General features: G+C 42.9%; 1 protein-coding gene across 1 annotated transcript in view; it reads left to right on the top strand.

Annotated features, from left to right (window-relative positions):
- The window catches only part of LOC126184234 (single-minded homolog 1-like), a 146,268-nt gene that overhangs the window by 79,607 nt on the left and 45,916 nt on the right, over positions 1–20,745 (top strand). The window contains exons 4-5 of the mRNA XM_049926604.1: positions 2,888–3,002; positions 16,580–16,665. Of these exons, the coding sequence (XP_049782561.1) occupies positions 2,888–3,002; positions 16,580–16,665 (201 nt within the window). The remainder of the gene's footprint in view (positions 1–2,887; positions 3,003–16,579; positions 16,666–20,745) is intronic.

Raw genomic sequence — 20,745 nt, 5'->3', positions numbered from 1 at the left:
CAGAGTAATTTCATTTCGTCTGAAGAAATGCTATCGACAAGGAATCTCAACTTGAATTCATATTTCTAGTTTCCCGTAAACCATTTGACAGCTGTCCACACAAGGAACTTCTAATCAAATTGCGTGCCTATAGAGTACCGACTCAATTGTGAGAAGTGATTCGAGATTTGTTGTCAGAAAGGCCGCAGTGATTAGCAAATGACGGGAAGTCATCTATTGAAACCATCGTTACACACTATAGATCAAAAGTATACGGACTCCTATCTGTAACGCGAAACTGGCAACTAGACGTCACTAGAGGTGGACACGCCAGTATATAAGGAGGCGGAGCGCATTTTGTTGCCAGTAGAGAAGCAGTAACAACACAATGGGTAGGTCAAGAGGGCTCATTGACTGCGAACGTGAATTTCACCTGAGAAACAAATTCATCAGGGACATTTCAACCCTTGTAAAACTGATCTCGTCGACTGTTCATGGTGTGACTGTGAAGTGGAAATGTGGAGGAATAACCACAGCTAAACTAAGACCTGGCAGACCTCATATGCTGATGAACAGGGACTGTCGAGCATTATTGGGGGGGAGGGGGGGGGGGCGGCTGTAAAACTATTGCATGCACTCAGTGGAAGGAATCACTCTTGAGTTCCAAAGGGTTACCAATAGTCCAGCTAGCACAGTGACTGTGCCTGGGGAGTTAAAAAGAATGGGGTACAATAGTCGATTAGCTCCTAGTAAGCCACATATTTCTGTAGTCTATGCTAAGCGACGCTTGAGGCCATGTAAAAAACGACGATACCCTGTGGCAAATCGACGGAAGGAGACTAATTTCATCACACTCAACGACCCAGGAGACGAACGTGAAAATGAACATACCTCATTAGCTCGTCTTTCTACAAATTGTCTGAATTCCTAGATTCAGGAACTGAAAAAGCTTTGTCAGCTTCATGGCTTGTAGCAGTGTTTGTTGTCAATCTACACGACAAGTTGTTACGTCAAGACAAAAGGAATAAATGACGTTAGCTGTCAGAGGGCTTTGACTGAAATAAATGGGTAAAGTTGAAAATTTGTGCCAGGAATTAGCGAAATGCCACGAGTAATGCGTATAATGGACAAGGGGCGCTACATCAGTAGTTTTTGGATAAATTGAGGTTTGAGTCTGACAGGAGGTGAGTTAGGTTAGTGTGTGCAGCGGCGATGACCACTGTGTCCTTATGTCTCAGTGGTCAGCGCATTTGTCTAGTAAGCAGGAGACCTGTGTTCGAATCCCGATCCAAAAAATTTTTCAACTTTCCTCATTGATTTAAATCAATTCCCACTGGCAGCTAAAGTCATTAATTCATTTGTATCTTGATTCATAGTGGCTGCAGGAAGAAAATGGAAATGTTCTTTCCGACAGGTCAGAAAGAACAGACACCACATTTAGCATGTAGTTATGTACTGTAGAGAGGACCCACTATTTACAGTTGTTTTGCGGTGTTAAATTTAACTGGTATAAGCATGTAAAGTATTAAGCAGTATTTTGATGACTTACTGCTGCTGTGCCCACCGTCAGATACGGTACACAGTTATACCCAGAGAAGGCGCACATCTAGGCAGTCTCCAGTGTGATGCCATGTAGTTACGGCGCTCGTAACAGGAACCACATTACACTTCCGCCGGACGACATACAAACTGTCGATCCACCCGCCAATAGCTAGGTATGATGCCACAAAGGACGCTGACACCAGGAACCACTTCCTTCATCCGCCAAATACAGGGTTGAACAAAAATATGGAAGCAACGAAAACACATTACCATGGATAATACGATGTAGGAAGCCCGTTGACATTCAAAACAGTTTCTTGACGTCTCGGAATGGATACATACAGGACGTGTATGATCTTCAAGGGATTTACGAATGCCCGTGGAAAGTAACCTGCCGTCGTGTGTAGTGCCAAGAGTGAAGTGAGGAGGTGATGTTATGGTATAGGGGTGTTCTTCGTAGTTAGTGTATGGTCTCCTTTTGCGGCAAGAAAACGGTAAATGAAGAAGAATATGAACACATTTTACAGCATTGTGTAGAGCGTACAGTGCAGGAACAGTTCGTAGACGATGTTTGTATCAGTATGACATTGCACCCTGTCATAAATGGTCTGTGTACAATAACATTTCCGAAATGGACTGGCTTGCCGAGAGTCCCGATGTGAATCCAGAGAAGCACCTTTGTGTTAGAACGTCGACTTCGCTTCAGACCCCAGCGTCCGACATTACTACCTTCCCTGGTTTCGGCTCTTGAGTAACTATGGGACGGTATCCCTACACAGACACTGAGGCGCCTCACTGAAGGTGTTTCCTGCAGGGTTCAAGCCGTGAAGAAGGGGAATGGTAGACACACCCCATTTTAATGTCCACTAATAGCTGTCTGGATACTTTTAATCAGATGGTGTACATTCCCGTCGCTTTATATTGCAGGGCGCGTAAGCATATGAAATGGCACACTGATGTAATTGAAGTAATGTGATTCATATATTTGCTTATGTAGACCTATCTTCGTTCACCTTGGTTGAACCTGTAACAATGTTGTGGTCCTTTTTGATGTGTGTTTCACTTTTTTATGCAGGCAACAATTTCAAATGTACACAAAGTCCTAAACACGTCCTGCGCTTGAAATAAACGGGTAAGTTGCGGCGTAGGCGCATGGATCGTGTTTTTGAATAAATATTTGGTGCCTGCAAGGCAAATATGATATCACTGCCGATGAGATAAGCTTTTGTCTGGGTATTGAAGAGATGTCAATAGTGGTAGCTGTAGTTCTAGTTGTAGTTACAAGTGTTACGCGAGTGACATTGATTATTATCTGGCAGCGCAATATACATCGGAGTATATATGGTGTGCGTGCGCGATGCTGCAGGTGGAGCTGACGGGCAACAGCATCTACGAGTACATACACCCGGGAGACCACGAGGAGATGACCTCCGTCCTCAGCAGCGCGCAGCCCGTCTTCACGCACAACCCGCTGGTGCACGGTGAGCACACCTTCTCACTCACTAGAAAGTACAGCTGGCGGCTTTTGTGTGTGTGATAGGCGCTAGTCTCTTTTTGAATCAATACGTTTCATACGTTTTATTGGACCAATGCAGACTCGTCATCAGACGCAGGCATTACAGGACCTCCTTTTTTTTTAAAGTACTATGGGACTTAACATCTGAGGTCATCAGTTCACTAGACTTAGAACTACTTAAACCTAACTAACCGAAGGACATCACACACATCCATGCCCGAGGCAGGATTCGAACCTACGACCGTAGCAGCAGCGCGGTTCCGCACTGAAGCGCCTAGAACCGCTCGGCCACAGCGGCCGGAACAGGAAACATTCCTTTCCGGAGCACGCACAACTAGATGCTATGTTCGTCGTGATTCAGTACTTCTTATACAACTCCACAAACTATTAAAATATATTTCTCAGACTAGGAAATACAAGATGCAGAAGATATCAAGTTTTTGGCACTTCGGAGAAATGAAATCAGAATTGGAAATCCGTTTTATAGAGTTAATGGTGGGTCTTCGGTTCAGTTATGTTTGCGATGCATACGATTTTTCGTATACGCGTTTTAAAAATGAAGATGGTAGTTCATCTTGAGTATTTACGTTCACTTGGGACAATCAGATTAAAAAGATAGTATTTTCAGAATACATAATTGTGTTTTAAGAACTGTTTCTGGTGTTAGTTACAGAACATTCTGTACAGACGTTTGAAAGAATAAAAAATGAAGAATAGCTTCAGGGAAACAATGTTCTATGTTATTTTATAATTACAATTAGCAGTAATGTAAAGTCATTTCACTGTATTTAACTTAAAATAATCTGAATATGCATCACTGACTTTCTTCTACTTCCAGACATCACAATTCGTGGGATCCATGGAATACGACTATGCAATGGACTGATGACGTGGCATCTTGGTGTCCATGAAAAATTCGTTCCGATAATGTACATTTTAGCCAGCGGACACACACACACACACACACACACACACACACACACACACACACACTACTTAGGAGTACTTAGTTCTATAGTAAAATATTTTCATTCCTTGTGTGTTTACTGTAAAACGCAGTGAATACTTAAATACTGGGCATGTGTGCTCGCGTGCGCGTTTGTGTGTGTGTGTGTGTGTGTGTGTGTGTGTGTGTGTGTGTGTGTGTGTGTGTGTGTGCGTGTTTGTGTGTGTGTGTGCGCGCGCGCGCGTGCGTGTGTGTATGTGTGTGTGAGTTGTCTAAAATGTAAATTATCGAAATTAATTTCTCGTGGACACCAAAATGCCTTGTAATCTAACTCACATGGTCCAGGCAACAATAATGTTCATTCACTACCGCTATCTGATCATGAGCAAGCAGTGGCTCAAAACCTAGTGAATATTATAATAAATCGTATTAAATTCAAAAAGCGCCTGATGAGATATCATTGACACATTTAAATCAAAGTTTCAGTTCGTCACTCACAGTGGATATAACGGATAAAATGTACAACGTTCCTTTTGTTGTACACTTACCTAGTAACTTGCTGCACCATTCATGACAGTTGTGTCGCATCTTGGCATGGACCCGAAGACACATTAGTTTTTTTTTAATATGTACTGCATCATGGTCTGTCTCTTAGTGTTATACAGTAGATCATATTTTCTCTCTACGATCCTGTATATACATATACATTTGTTTAAATAATAACAGTGTTTGGACTAAAACCCGCCTGGGCAGTGGTCTGCAATTTCTACGGTTCCGATTGGCTCGGCTAAGGAGGTTTGTCATGACGCAGTGGTCCATGACGAATGAGGGAACTCACGCTTTGACCAGAGACTCAGCCTCTGCAGACAGGGAGCACAGGAGAAAAAAGTACTGAAAAACACTGTTGTCCACACGGAAAGTGACGAAGAATCAGATTTCAGATAAAACTTCGGGGCTGAGAAACCGTGGTCCATATGTAAAACTACTCACTGACGTTTCGTCCGCATCTACGGGAGGTAATTTCAGAGATAAATCTGTAACTGCGATAGGACATAGGTACGCATGGCGCTGTACTGCAGAACTGCAGTTGCTGATTTCTCTCTGAAGATGTTTCCCGTTGACGGGAACGAAACGTCACTAAACAGTTTTATGCATCGATCATGCCGGAAGTTTGAACTGCAGAGAGGCACCGACCGTGAGAGCGTACACTGAAGTACCAGATTCCTTCACAGAGCTCTCTGCTGTGTCCATGGGGATAGCAGTACCACCATACCGCCTGCGGTGCTATGGACATATTGCGATAAAAGTTTCAAGCAAAAACTGTTAAATACAATAGCTGACAAGTAGAAAAGAAACATCCAGAACGGGAGGAAGAAAAGAAATGAAACTTCACAGGTAAAGAGAGTATGCGATGTTATTTCTGTGATTACAAATTCGAGTCAAATTTACAAAGAACTTGGCAGTATGAAACCATCTATCAGTATGGTATTGGAACGCCTCTGGGCTGGATGCACGTACTGAACGGTTGGGAAGGGTATCACAAAGCAGTTGTAGCCTCTCCCGAGGCAAGCTTATCCACAACTGGTGTAACTACATTTTTAAATCCTGGATACTAACACTGTGACGCAGTTGAATACGGAGTTGGTCCCACACATGTTCTATCGGGGACAGATCTGGATATCATGCTGACCACTGGAGTACCTCAGTATCACGCAGACATTTCATAGATACACGTTCCATGCTTATAACGAGTCTTGTCCTGTTGAAAAATGGCACCAGGGTACTGTTGCATGAGAGGTAACTCATGAGGAGCGGGATGTTCGTGATGTTACTACCAGCTGTGACCTAAAGTCATATCCAACGCGTCCTCACTCAATGGAGCCAGGACAAACACCGCTATGCAACTCAAAACCATGGAAGAATGGGACCCCCTCCCCAGGTCACCGTCATACTTTCCGACTATAGTCATCTGGGGTAGTTCAGAACAGTGATTCGTCGATGAACGCAATGCGGCGACGTTGATCAGCAGTCCATGCTTCCCAGGTACGACACTATTCAAACGCAGTTATTTGTATTGTAGCGTCAACGGCAGCCTACGTATGGGACGATAATTCCGTAATCCGGCTGGTGCTAGACTCTGATCAGTGGTGCGGGATGACAGACTATTTCATATTCTCGGATAGCAGACGCAGATGTGAGTGGGTTATGAAGCGCTTAATACACAACACAGCGCTCCTGGTGATCAGACATGATCGATTGGAAACGTGACGACGAGTATGCTTGCGCTCACATTCCCATGCAGTCCAACATTGGGTAGTGCCACATCCTAATGCCCCATAAATATCGATATTGCACGATTCAACCAGCTGGCCTAATGGGGAGCCACAATAAGGCCCATTTCAAACTCTGTGAGGTGCTGATACTGACGTCCCATAAGGATACACGGTATCTCCTTGTCCTTAAATGGTTCACATGGCTCTGAGCACTATGGGACTTAACATCTGCGGTCATCAGTCGCCTAGAACTTAGAACGACTTAAACCTAACTAACCTAAGGACATCACACATATCTATGCCCGAGGCAGGATTCGAACCTGCGACCGTAGTGGTCGCGCGGTTCCAGACTGAAGCGCCTAGAACCGCTCGGCCACTCTGGCCGGCTCCTTGCCCTTCATAGTGATAATTCAACAAAAATGGTTCAAATGGCTCTGAGCACTATGGGACTTAACAGCTGTGGTCATCAGTCTCCCAGAACTTAGAACTACTTAAACCTAGCTAACCTAAGGACATCACACACATCCATGCCCGAAGCAGGATTCGAACCTGCGACCGTAGCGGCCACGCAGTTCCAGACTGAAGCGCCTAGAACCGCACGGCCACACCGACCGGCTTAATTCAACATCTGACGCCGTTCACGCCCCTTACATACCCAACCAGGACTGTTACCGACAGTAAACAGGAACAATGCTAATGCACCTGTTGGCCGTACTGCCTGTCACAGAGGACTGCATCTCTAATCATTTAAATACTCGCCGAGCAACATTGATATCTAACCATGTCTCCTGGGCGGTTCACTCTTTTTGTCAGGCAGTGTACTTTAGTACAGCGGAGACAGAGTTTGCTGTATTTACCCTGAGTACTAGCACAGTTGTTTCACGTATGATGCAAGGTCTGTCGCAGGAACCTGTACCTCCGTAGGACGACCGTGATTGTTACATGACGCGCCAGCCGGTTGCTCGGTCTGTGCGGCAGTTGGCGTATGGGCTTTAGCAAAGAAGAAGAAGAAGAAGAAGAAGAAGAAGAAGAAACTTGGTGAATAACCAGCGGCCCTGGAATGAAGTCCGAGAAACTCGTCGCGCCATTTAGCACTTCAGCATATGCTCACAGATCTGTGCTCTAATTCAAACTGTGTCCCTAGAAAGTGATGATAATGCATCTACTGACCAATTCAGATGCTTTTGCTCGACGTCAGTGCATGATGGAGAGGTTGTTCCTAACGTGACTTTATTACTGGTGAAGCATTGCTGTATTTATCTGAGGACACGAACCCGCAGAACAATCGATATTGGAGTACTGAATATTCTCATCAGTAACACCAAGAGTCTCTGTATGATGTGAAAACATAAGTGTGATGTTCAGTTAGTGCAACACGATTTGCTGGACCGATATTTTTCCACTAAACCGTAACTTCTGATAGGTATATGCAGAGTGTGCTGCATCATTCTTACAGAGAGCTAACAAAAAGACCTGGGCACGGTATTCCCCTCAGATCAATACAAGAGAACACTCCGCCAGTGCTCCTATGACAGTAGCACTTGGTGTTTTTGATGACAGGTTAGGACTATCCTATCTTATCCTACCTTATTCTATCCTTACCCTATCATATTTTATCCTATCCCATCCTGTCACCTTGCACAGGCTGCAATAGCCAGCTGCAGCACTGACATTCTGCGAAAGTAAAGTAGAAAAGTTGATGCGCAGCTTCATTTCTCTTAACTGTCGGTTGTACGACATGCCTCTGTTCTTAGGTGGTGCTGAGAGCGTGTGGTAGTTCGTCTAGATCTCGTACTAACAACAGGAGGTTTACCTTTCCAACATCGGACAAAGTGGTTAACAGATTTTTGGTCGCGTGATTATTAACTAAACAAGCATAAAGAACAAAGGCCATTAGCGCTTGTTGTTTCAACGAGGAGCTATATGTGCTGGCGGTGTTTAACTACTACACGCGCACCACTCGTGCTCAAGTCGCAGCCTCCACACACTCTACTTGTTGTTATTGCTGCTTCTGAGCGGCGACCGATCAGAACGAATCAATCACTTTCAATTTACTCGCTCTCGTAGCGTGCTAACAAAACGCATTCCGGATCAGGACAGTACATAATAACTGAACCTCCAGCGACTAAAATATCCTACAGAACAACTTCAGAATATAAATACACACTCTGCAAGCCAACGGATGGTGCAAGAAGGAGGGTGTAACGTACGAGCGTTACTCACTTTCTAACCTGTTCCATCGGCGTATGGAGCGAAGCAACATGGCTGTTTATAAGCCTCTGTGAGCGCCCTACTCTCTCTTTTTACCGCTCCTCTAAATTTACCGAGAAGATTTTACGTTCAGATTTTCCTTTGTGGCCGAATTTGTTCCCACAGCCCTAATGTTACATTAATCTTAATCTGGGAAAATGTACTTCTAATTATATAATCTCTGTCCAGTGTGCTTTCGTATCTCAGTATTCATTAATTGTGTATATAAGTTGGAAATACGAAACAGTGTATCATTTGCCTAGATTGATGTGTACCAAGTCTTTCAACCAACCTGGCAAGTGCCAACATGTGTGTGTACAACCAACGATATCACAGGTGAAAAACGCGAACAGACTTCAGTATCGCGTTCGGAATCGGTGTGGGTCAGATTCCCTTCTCGTCTCTTGCGCAAGCTAAACAGCTTAGCCGGTTAAGGACTGGCAGTCATATACACTAAAGGGCCAAAACATTGTGCCCATTGCCGCGCGGAATGGCCGCGCGGTTAGAGGCGCCATGTCACGGATGCGCAGCCCCTCCCACCGGAGGTTCGAGTCCTCCCTCGGGCATGGGTGTGTGTGTTGTTCTTAGCACAAATTAGTTTAAGCAGTGTGTAAGTCCAGGGACCGATGACCTCAGCAGTTTGGTCTCTTAAAAATTCACACACATTTGAACATTGTGACCATCGCGAGCCGCGAGATAGAAAGCTGCCTGGTGGCGTTGCGGGTTATTTGACGCGATAAGGAAAGTATATAACGGTAGCAGAGACGAATAGGGAATCATTCTCGTGATTATACGGGCCGCAAATGGGGAAATTTCCTGACATACACGATTTTGACAAAGGACAAATCGTTGTGACACGGCGCAAGGGAACGAGCATCTCGATAACGGCGAAGCTGGTCGGATGTTCATGTGCTACTGTCGTCAGCATCCAAGGAAAGTTGTTGAACGAAGGCGAAATCACAAACGAGACGGCCGCAGTGTTAGACGGCCACGCCTCGTCACAGAACGTGGAGGTCAGAGGCTTCCCCGTTCTCTGATGCAGGATAGGCGGCGATATGTGGCAGATCTGACAACAGAGTACAACGCCGTGCAGGTACATGTGTTTTGGATCACACCGTTCAGCGCACATTGTTGAACATGGGGCCCCACAGCAGACGGCACCTATGTGCCCCATGCTGACCCAACGACATCGTCAGTTACGATAGTTGTGGGCATGGTACCATCGTGATTGGACGTGAATCGGTGGAAACGTGTCGCCTGGTTGGATGAAACACGTTTCTTGTTACACCTGCTCGATGGTGGTGTCCGGATACGCCGTCATCCAGGCGAACGACTGCTCGAAATATGCACCGCTCCATGAACGCAGGCGGGTGAGGCACTATTATGCTATGAGGCACATTTCACTTGGGCTTCTATGGGACATGTGGCAGTAAGTAAAGGTACCATGACAGCTATGAACTACGTGAACATTACTGCGGCATTCCAGCATCCCTGCGCGCCTGTTGCCTTCTCCGACGCTGATAGCGTCTTACAGCAAAATAACAATTGCTGTCACAAGGCCACACTCGTGCTAGAGCGATTGGAGCAGCATGATAGTGAAACGACGTTGATATCCTAGTCATCAAGTTGGCCCGGTCCGAATCCGACGTAACACATTTGGGACGTTATCGGGGGTCATGTTCGCGCCCAAAGCCACCGGCTCGTAATTTACGGGAATTTTGTGACCGGTGCGTAGATGCCACGTACATCTGGAAACTCACCGAGGACTGTAGGATTCCCCGCCACCCAGAATGATGTGCTACAAAGGTGGACCAACACGCTATTTGGGGGATGGTCATAATATTGTGGTCGTAAATGTATGTTTTGATATCTACTGGAAACGAAAAAGCCACTGAGAAGTAAAAAAAAATTCTGGGTGCTTTCTTATCCAGGGTAACAAAATTTAGGGTAAATATTAAATAAGGTGGTTGAGGACCGAGCACTTTAAGATAAGGACTGGTGGATATGAATGTTTAGGTTTTTATTGGCACGAACAACTAAAGCCTTGTAACAGCAACTGGAGCTCATATATGCTATTCCAAGTGATGACTGTTTCAGTGTATGGTTTACACCGACGCGTAATAATTTTCCACACCCTCAGATATTCCTCTTGTCTGTCGTACTATGAGACACGTAGCTAACACTCCAATAGTCAGTTCCCTTGAAGTTTCTAATGGGCTTCCGTGCACCAACGACTTCCTGTAAACGCGAAGGAGAAAAATCCACCGTCAAGACATCACAGACGATTGTGAGTTCTCTTTTAACGTATCGCCACAAACGTAGATGTAGGAACAGAACAAGTTTTCAGGCTCCAAAGACCTCGTCCAGCCTGAAATACTCACTTTCGACCAATCGTTCCTTATCTCCAAGTACTCGGTTTAAGATCCGCCACTAAGTGTATAATTTTGTACACGAAAGTGTGACACACCTTGCACGTAACACAACAGTTTTAAGACGTAATAACTTGTAGATAACGTAATAACTTGAAGATACACTCAGGTTTGAATTTGACATATAACGAAAACTGTGTGAGAACAATACCCTGGTTGTTACCCTAATGCGCAGTCAGCCACAATACTGCAGTCCGAAGCGAGTTCTGGTGCGTCTTTCCAACTCTGAAAAAAAAATAATAATAATAATAATAATTCACACGTAAGATCAAAACTTCCAGAAAAAAGCAGTGGCGATTAGAGCAGCCTACCACCACGTTACAGATGTATAGACTGGACACGAAGAAACATCGCGCCGGGAGGCATTACTTGCTCAGCTGACCATTGTTCGTGAACTGCTGAGGACGGCTTTCCCGTCTCGCAGGCTGCACTGGCGTGGAACTCATTCAGTGGCTGTGCAGACCATGGAAAAAAAATAGGAAACAAAAGACAGGAGATGATTTTCAGTACGCTGCAATTAATTGTATGTCTAACAAGTTGGCATTTCGGACTGGTCGTCTTCGGTTTTCTTCATACTTAGAGAAATTTAGGATCAGTGCTTGGACATCGGTTTTATAAAGCAGTACGGTGCAATTTTCACAAAAAAAAAAACTTGAAAATTTGCCTTTCAATGTTAGAAGATGGTTAGGTAAAAACCATTTCCTCATATTCAACAGAGTCGCTGGCTGCTGAGCGAGTAGCGTATTTCATTGACTCTAGTTAGATTCTCGTTTGTAACGTCTCTTTACTTTCATTTAAATTATGTATTTATTATTAAATGGGCTGTTAATTAACAAATATTAAATATAACATTTTTAAATACTAATTGCATGAAAGTAAATTAAAATTTGATGTATGTACGCGAAATGTAAAAATATATACTTAACCTTTCGAAATAAAAACGTGTTTTATTATCGGATGATGTTGCATGGTTTTAGAACCAAATTTTAATTTATTGTGAAGACTCGTATTATTCATGAAATTATTAACTAAAAATAAAAGATTTTTATCAATATTTATTAATTAACATTTCGATTTGATAATAAATAAAACTACATCTGAACAGGCCTCGAAGGCCAAACGGTACCGTCCGACCGCCGTATTATCCTAAGCCCACTGGCGCCACTGGCTGTGGATGTGGAGGGGCATGTGCCCAGCACACTTCTGGTCTGGCCGTTGTCAGTTTACGAGACCAGATTTGATAATAAATATAGAATTAAAATGAATGTAGAACAGTTGCTATGATCGCGAATTAAACAAGGGACATTCACAAACATACGACTGGCACCCCATGTACTCAGCTACCAGCAAACGTTTTGTATTTAATAGCATATGGATAAATTCAAGTCTCCGAAGGCGAATTTTGCGTTTTTGCGTAGTACTGCTTTAGATAATTGAAAATTGATTTTCAGGTCCCTTCTCGTATGAAGGAAATCGAAGAGTGCCAGGCCGTTAGGTCCCCATGTAAGATCATCTGGAAGCCGCATAAATATCTTGAGCAACTTACATCCATTCGGTATAAACTAACGCCCCTGGATCACCACCCGCTCAAACTGATATTCCTTTTATGTTAACGTTCCATTGACAGTGCGGTGACTGAAACAATGTATTATATCCGCCGAACAGGGGCCGTACAAGAAATGTGCAGTATCGCTGCTGGAGGAACTCCGCAGCATTTTTCACATGAGATTCCCAGAAATCTTTGTGCGAGGTGACGCCGTTGTAAAACTTATTTAGTGAGAGAGGAGTTCAGACCCCCATTTTTTTGTCTCAATTTTAATTTTCCTTAATTTCCCACACTCACTTCAGGAAAATTCTGACACAGTTCCTTCAAAAATATCACATTACATTTCCTGTTCCATCCTTGTACTGCTCTGTACCTAATGATGTCAATGTCGATGGAACTTCAGCTCATCCTTCCTATCACCTTGCATCCCATCCTGATCCCTTATAAGTTACTACCTCCTCGCTATACTACTTGAGAAGACCCTCATTGCGCTTTACAATCCTTCAAACTGATTTGCACGTACTGATGTGCTTTAGCTTTCAAGGTAAAGGCGTTTTTTCACGTTCGGTGCAGCACAAACAACTCCAGCATTCTGTAGGGCAATAAAATTCAGACTATAAAAGGAACACAAAACATTGTTTTATAAAAAAAAGTACCTACGCAAACTTTTAAAACAGGGTTTAAAGGTATTGTTGCTGAAGTGGCGCCTTTTACTGAAGAGACGCTGTCAAAGTCGTTCACAAAACTTGTCCACGGGTTTGCCAACCACCGTGGGTGAATTTGTGGCGCCTTCTTGCCCTATTCCTCGCTTTAATTCTTATATAGTTGGATGCTGACTTGAATAGTATGAGATGGTGAACTGGCTAGGACAGCGGATTCGAATTCTGGACGATAGGCGTACATTTCCTCTTTCGGCCATCTAAATTTATATTTTCCGTTGTTTCCCTAAAGCCCTTTAGGCAAATGCCGGAATGGTACCTTGGAAAAAGGAGACTACGATTTCTTCCATTTTTGTGTTACTTCAGAGCTTGTGATCCATCTCTAATGAGCTTCTCGTCAACGTCTTCCTTCCTTCGTTCATATTTGCCTTGTTGTTGGCTTAGACCGTCCGTGAGCTTACGAAATTTAACTACAAAAGTTACCAGTCAACGCGCACATGAATATTGTTTATTAGCCAAAATGGTTTAAGCACTTTGGTATTATCAATAGCCCTATGAAGCAAGAAACAGTATACAAGAAACACACTTGTCAACCTTACATTAACAAATTAAATAACCGCCAAACTACACTTTATAAATTAAAAGTGAGATCATATCACTTCTTAGCGAGTGTCCGTGTTAGAACGCAGTAGGAGTGACCATCTCCTCAGACCTCCGACTAGAGGATTCAGTGGGGCTAGCCAGTGGAAGTACAACTTAATCGTGTGTCCAGAATCGTGTGTGTTTTTAAAATTAAGTTGGTGTAAAACAATGCATAATAGTGTTTTACAATATTAAAGAGCTGTCGTGACTTATTAAAAAATGTTTTAAAAAGTTATTAAATACTGTAGCAAATAAACATTATTAAATAGATTCACCACAAGTAAGTTATATAACAGTTTTTAACTCTGATGTATTACTTTACGCTAACTTAATTTTAATTACGCACTAAAATCAGGTTGTGTTAGCTTACGCATATAGTTTTAGCTATGTAAGGGCATCCACTGGCTAGCTGTACTCAGTTCTCTAATAGGAGGCCTGAGGAGATGCCCACAACTGCAGCGTTCTGACGCGGTCATCTACCAAGACGTAGCATGGTATCGATTTTTGTTTATTTACTATAGTTATGTGTTTAGTTACTTTGTTAATGTAAAGTTGTCGTGTTTGGCTTTGTATATTGTTTCCTGTTTCATAGGGCTACTGAAAATGACTGAAGAGTCGAAACCGGTTTATACAATAAACCGTATTTGCGTCAGCATTGGCTACTAAAATTTTGTAGTCATCTTTCTTGCTCTCTTTCCCCAAGAAAAAAAAATAGAGCTGAATCAGAAAGATGACGGCTGAATCACCGCCGCCAAACACAAAGATTAGAGGACTAGTGACGAGAAGAAGTGCAGGTTTCTGCACAGTCATTTTGGAACCACATATCCGCTTCAAATCAAGGCCGTACAAATTTCCATATCATGCCAGATTGATTATTAATCCAATAACACAGTGACTACCATGGTCTCTTATTTTTTAAAATGTACGGATCCTACACTAAAAATTAGTCTGCGTCGATCCAGAATGCTCTACAGGGGCTAGGCAAATATGTTCAGTGAGTTAACGACTATTTTATTTGATTTCGGCATTCATATACTGAAATGGACGTCATCGCTAAACGACAATCAATAAATTCAAACGCGATGTATGTGTGAGGCCATATCTTTCAAAATAACTGGGAATAATTGCATGATATAACTTTCTTTGTAAATTCAAGCATATTTTGTGTTTCTTGTTTGGTGTTTGTTACTGTTTTATGGATTTTATTCCACGGCCTTGCCGTGCTCCCTTCCCAGTTTCCGTCATATACGATAAATTACTGGTATTGAATATCACTTAATGAAAGAGGGGCATGTAGTAACACAAATAAGTTAAACATTCTTTTCTTTGCATTTCATTGGAACAAATCAGAAACTCAATAACCTCGCTAATAAATAAATCTTAGTAAATTCCTAACGTTCTGAGAAACATTGCAGAACGTTAGGAAGTGTTTCCTCTTTAATATTATTATCACGTTCTGCCAAGCACCGACAGAAAATTCGTTACCTTCCTCCCAGGGTAAAGTATTTAAAAATTTAATACTGTAAAGGAGTCCGCACATTACTGGTGATGGATTCTCAGATCCATTTAATACACCAACATCAAGAATGTTTATTGCAGAAACGGTCCTCTACAGTGTCATAAAAACACATCCGTCCGTGAAAATCAAGCAACAGTTGTGGTCGCATTGCAAAGGACATTTTTCTATGCCTATACAAAACGCGTAAAGCTAAGAGACGCGTACGTCACCGGGAAGTCCTGTGTTGTAAAAGGACTGTAAAAGAGTTCTGGCGGCTTCCATCAAAACGTAAAAATAGAATGACAAAGTAATCTCCCATTGCACTGGTTGTGCAATGATAACTATTTTGGTTGTAAAGATATGAGTGTTTTAAGCCGTCGTCGTCACTTCTTGGTGGTCGCCAGGACATCTTCTGTCTCTTTTGCATTGGTGTATTTTTCAGGGGAAAAATTAGAGATTGCTCTGTAATGTTTTCAAGCTTTTTCGATATTCTCAGATATTCTAGAATACAATTTGAAACGTCACATATCGCATTGATCCGCACTCTGGCAAAATTATATATCTTAACCGATGAGTTGTACGACTTAGTAAAGACAGTGGAACACCTCACCAAAAAAGTGTATCTGCTTAGATGGAGGAACTACGTAAACAAAACAACGAACGGTTGTGTGAGCGCACTATTTTTGCAAAAAATAAAGACGACCTAGTTCAACAAACAAATCAGCGATTACTCAAGACGAAAGCCTGAGTTTCTCAAGATAATTCCTACATTCTCTCAATGTACGCTTTCGCAAAAAAGCATGAAGAAACTCACAAGATGAAATATTAACAGAAAAAGAAAAAGGCAAATCAGTAGTAAAACTATGAATTCAACTCATTTCACCGAGGTTACCCATCGGCTTTAAAAGGCTCCCATTTCCGGTAAAATTAGCGTACAGTATGACCATCAGTAAAGCACAAGCGCAAATATTCGAATGTTGCCCAGTGAATTTAAAAAAAATCGTGTTCACCCGAAAGCAAAACACCAAATTTAGCTTATGAGAATATACTTTAAATAAGTTAGATGCTGAACAAATGAGATGATTAACTGCAATTGTTTTCCAATACAGAAAACAAATGGAAAAGGAGACCATGCCAATCGGATCCTTTTCAGTTAGTCTTTGAAAAAAACTGTCTGGCTTGCTTGATCTCTATTTTGATCGAGTTTTTATTGTAGTATATGTGCTCGTCGCAGTAGTTATTTCCAATTTACATGGAACTCATAGTAATATACAGATGTTTCCTTTCCTCTTATTTCAGAATTCGAACTCGAACGAGCGTTCTTTTTGCGAATGAAGTGCGTCCTGGCCAAGAGGAATGCTGGCCTCACGACGGGGGGCTACAAGGTGAGCGAAGTGTATTTTTTATATAGTTTGTTGATTTCTTTAACAAAGCATGATTAGGGCTATCTTACATCTAACCATGCATTCTACACGCTGTATTACAATCGTTTGAACAAGCATGTTACAAGTAACATCCAGCATAGAATGTTACGAGGCTGATTGAGGGACTCGTTTCACCTTCTTGTTAAAAGCAACGCGGCACTGAATTTTGCGCAGACTGCAGGGTAGCTTGCTCCAGAGACAGCAACAAGAGAGTAGTTTGCCAATGTTTTTCTTTTGTGGATGATGATGATGATGATGATGATGATGATGTTTGGTTCGTGGGGCGCTCAACTGCGCGGTCATTAACGCCCCTACAAAGTCCCAATGTTAACACAGTCCAAATTTGTACACAGTCCAATCTAGCTACAGCCTGAATGATGATTAAGCTAATGAAATGATGAGGACAACACAAACACCCTCTCCCCGGGCGGAGAAAATCCCCAACCCGGCCGGGAATCGAAACTGAGACACCGTGATACAGAGGCAGAAACGCTAGTCACTAGACCACGAGCTATAGCTACTAGACCACGAGCTGCGGACTTTTGTTTTGTGGATGGGCACTGCTAAAATAAATGAGTTGTTGTGTTTCGATTATGATGAGATGACAGACACTTAGTATCTGATTCTAAGTAGTGCGGTGCATGCGTACTGAGGAGCCGATGAAGTAGACGTAGGGTATTATAGTCAAGTAAACTGTCTGACCGCAACCAACATTACGGATTTACGAAAACGGGAAAAATGGACTGACGTTGCAGATGTAACAGACACAATTATTTGCGGTGATTCCTCACTACTCGTGCCTTGCTGGATTACGTGGCAATAATGAAGGTACGGTATAATGACTGATGACAAACTTCAGGTTTCACGTCCTGTGGAAATATGTTCCAAGACTTCTGGAGGGCACATAGGTGAGCAGAAGTCTTCCTGCACGTGGCGACAGCATTTTCTGCCCAGTTAAGGTTCGTATCCAAAGTTAAACCCAAGTGCTTCACTCTTTTCTGATACAGTATCGCAAATAGCTGCCACGCTTTGTCTTTACCAGCTGACTGCAGTGTTACAAACGCGGATATTGGGTCTCAAAGGGTCGGGCGGACCTTGCATAACGCTATGGCACATACAACGCAGAAGACGAGGTATCCGGATCTTCGCTTCAGCAGTACTATTGTCGAAGGTTCGGTACTGCATTACAAGAGGACCGCGGTAAGTGTGACAAGACAAACGGAGGAGGAGAGAAGACAGGGGGACCCCCACGGCCTGGTGCCCCAGCCGTGGGCAGGTGAGACGTATCGTAACCGTGGCACGGCAGCGGCGTGTTTGTACTATTTCATTGAGCGCGGCAGGAATGCGGCTCAATGTATGCGCGCTCAGATCCGCGCGGCCACAATGGCGGCTGCTGAGCGCGCCGCGGCATTCGCCGGCACGGCCCAGGTGCGCGCAGGGCTCCACACGCCCCCGCACTGCTTTCCCACCAACCGACATTTAAACTGCCCCGCCTCCCCACCCCCCGCCACGGCTGCACTCGTACACACTTACTTCCACGTCACTACTTTCCGATCGCGCCTACGTAGCTCACTGCGTAACAGGATTTCCCACGGAATGCAAGGTTCTGGGTTCGAGTTCCGGCTCGGCACACAAATGTAATACGTCAGGAAGTTTCAGCAGTCATATCTGCATTACTAAGCGGCTTATCTGCCGCATGGTCCCAGTTGCAGGGCGCCAATGTAACGGCTTCCAGGAGTAACAAAGATTTCATTTTCAATATTTCATACAGTTATTGACCGAATTTACAAATTTAAAACTCTGTCGTAACCTGCTCCTTAAGAGCTATAATCTTATGTTAACGATTTAACACAATAAGTCAAGCATTACAGTTATAAACTGTGAATCTGCGTTGATTCAGCATAGCTCATGGCGCGTAAATTATACAGATTATATTCTTCTAGCACGCTTAGCGACTTCCAACAAAGTTGACACATAATTTCAAACCTCCACGAAACTTTTTCTCGGTGACACCCCACACAAAATGATGAAAGGATGAAAGTTTGTTGCTTACTACATTTTCGCTGTTCATACAGTAAAGCTAAAGAATGAGTTATGACGTTTTAATTTCTTACTTCCTTACTATTAACTATGTTCGCACAGACAGAATATAACACTGAATGTACCTGCAAAATTATATCACTGTACGACACATAATTCGTTTGTACATGAGATTTCGGTGTGAGGTTTACTGGTAATTAGTAATAAATTAATGGGAGTTTATGATTTAAAACATGAAAGGGATGTGTTTTAAGATAGGAATTAAAGTAAACGTTTACGAATGAGGAACGATTTTGTTTCGCTCATCAGTTCTAAAGCTGGTTTGATGCAGTTCTCCACTTCATTTCCCTGACCTCCTATCCTCTTCGTTTTAGTACAGCTGCTGCATTTTACATCATTAACGATCTGTCCTGTAGACTGTTGTCTAGACGTGTCCCTACTACTCTTGCCTTCCACCATACATGTAGTTACGGTTTTCAGTAAAGATTCATTTCGTAATATGCACTTAACATTTCTGTCTTTTCGATACCTTATGTCGCTTATCACGCAGTTTTCCTTTGTTGAATCGCTGCAGGACGTTTTTATTCCTTACTTGATCAATCCATCCGATCTTTAACATTTTTCTGTAACATCACATTTCAAAGGCTTCGTTTCACTCCTTTGCTGCCACTGTCCATGTTTCACACCCCTACAGAGCTCTGCTGCAAAGCATAGTCCTCCGTGATATTCTTGTCTCAAGGTATGTTTGGATGTTAGCAGCTGTATCTTCTTGTCGAAAGCCTTTTGCCTTCTGCCATTTTTGCTGCTATGTCTACGTTCCTTCTCTGTTCTATTTCCTAGATACCAAATTGACATGTACGAGCGACCCGCCCTGGCATCGCACGGTTAGCATCTTCTGTACAGTCGGAAGACTTGTCGCTTTGCAGCAATAAATTATGTATACAAACCTTTCTTGTGAATCAGTCAATCTATTAGTGAAAACTGTATCAAAATCCGTATAGTATTTCCTGAGATTACCTTTCACATGCAAACAGAATACCGCGACGGGGGATTGTAATTGAAGGTCAACGAAAGTCAACAAGGTGGCATGAACGTCCATTTACAAAAGGTGTTCGAAGTGATGACCATTAGTATCAATGCAGTGCTGCAATATTCTTGTCATGGATTGAGTGGTATTCCTTATCACTTCGGCACTTATCGAATCACATGCTCTGACAATTCTCTCTCGCATATCTTCAGGTGCAGTTGGAACGTCTTTATAAACAATGCCTTTTACGAATCCCCACAAGAAAAAATCCAAGGGCGTCAAGTCTGGCGAGCGAGCCGGCCACGACGCATCTCCTCCGCGTCCAATCCAACGATTTTGGAATTGTATCTGCAACTCATTTCTAGCCATCAGCGAAAAATGTGCCTGACACCCATCGCGTTGATACCACATTCTGTTCCTTGTTCCTACAGGTATTTCTTCTAATAACAGACCTAATGTTTTTTGCAGGAATGTGGTGTACTTCCTACCATTAAGATTTCCTTTGATGAAATTGGGGCCTATATATTAAAAATATCTCTGACGCGACCCCACCAACAATAAAAAACCAACGTCATATCATGGCCCCCGTTGTCCCATGCAACATTTGTCCCACAAACTTTTCAGCTACTGTTATACTTTCGGAGTTATTCTAGGTGGCAATAGTTAGTGACTCACCCTGTGTATATATGTAACACGTTAGCCTTACATGGTGAATTATCTGAAACTAGCACCCCTTTTAATTCGTGAATAGTCGAAGATACCGAAACGATGATTACGATAATGATATTTGGCAAAGGGGCACGTAATTTGTTACATGGGTAATACTTTAAACTGCTGTATCGATCGAGATATTGAGGGAAGTATGGTTTTTTAATTGAACAATATACATACTTTTTCAAGGCGTTTACGTCATTTTAAGAGCATAACAAGTACAGTGATATAACTCTCGTAAATGTTGGCGGTGAAGCTTCTTG

This window comes from Schistocerca cancellata, chromosome 4 (assembly GCF_023864275.1).
Source record: "Schistocerca cancellata isolate TAMUIC-IGC-003103 chromosome 4, iqSchCanc2.1, whole genome shotgun sequence".
Classification (NCBI taxonomy): Eukaryota; Metazoa; Arthropoda; class Insecta; order Orthoptera; family Acrididae; genus Schistocerca; species Schistocerca cancellata.
Note: the sequence above shows the minus strand (reverse complement) of the source record. Positions and strands in the feature narration are given on the sequence as shown.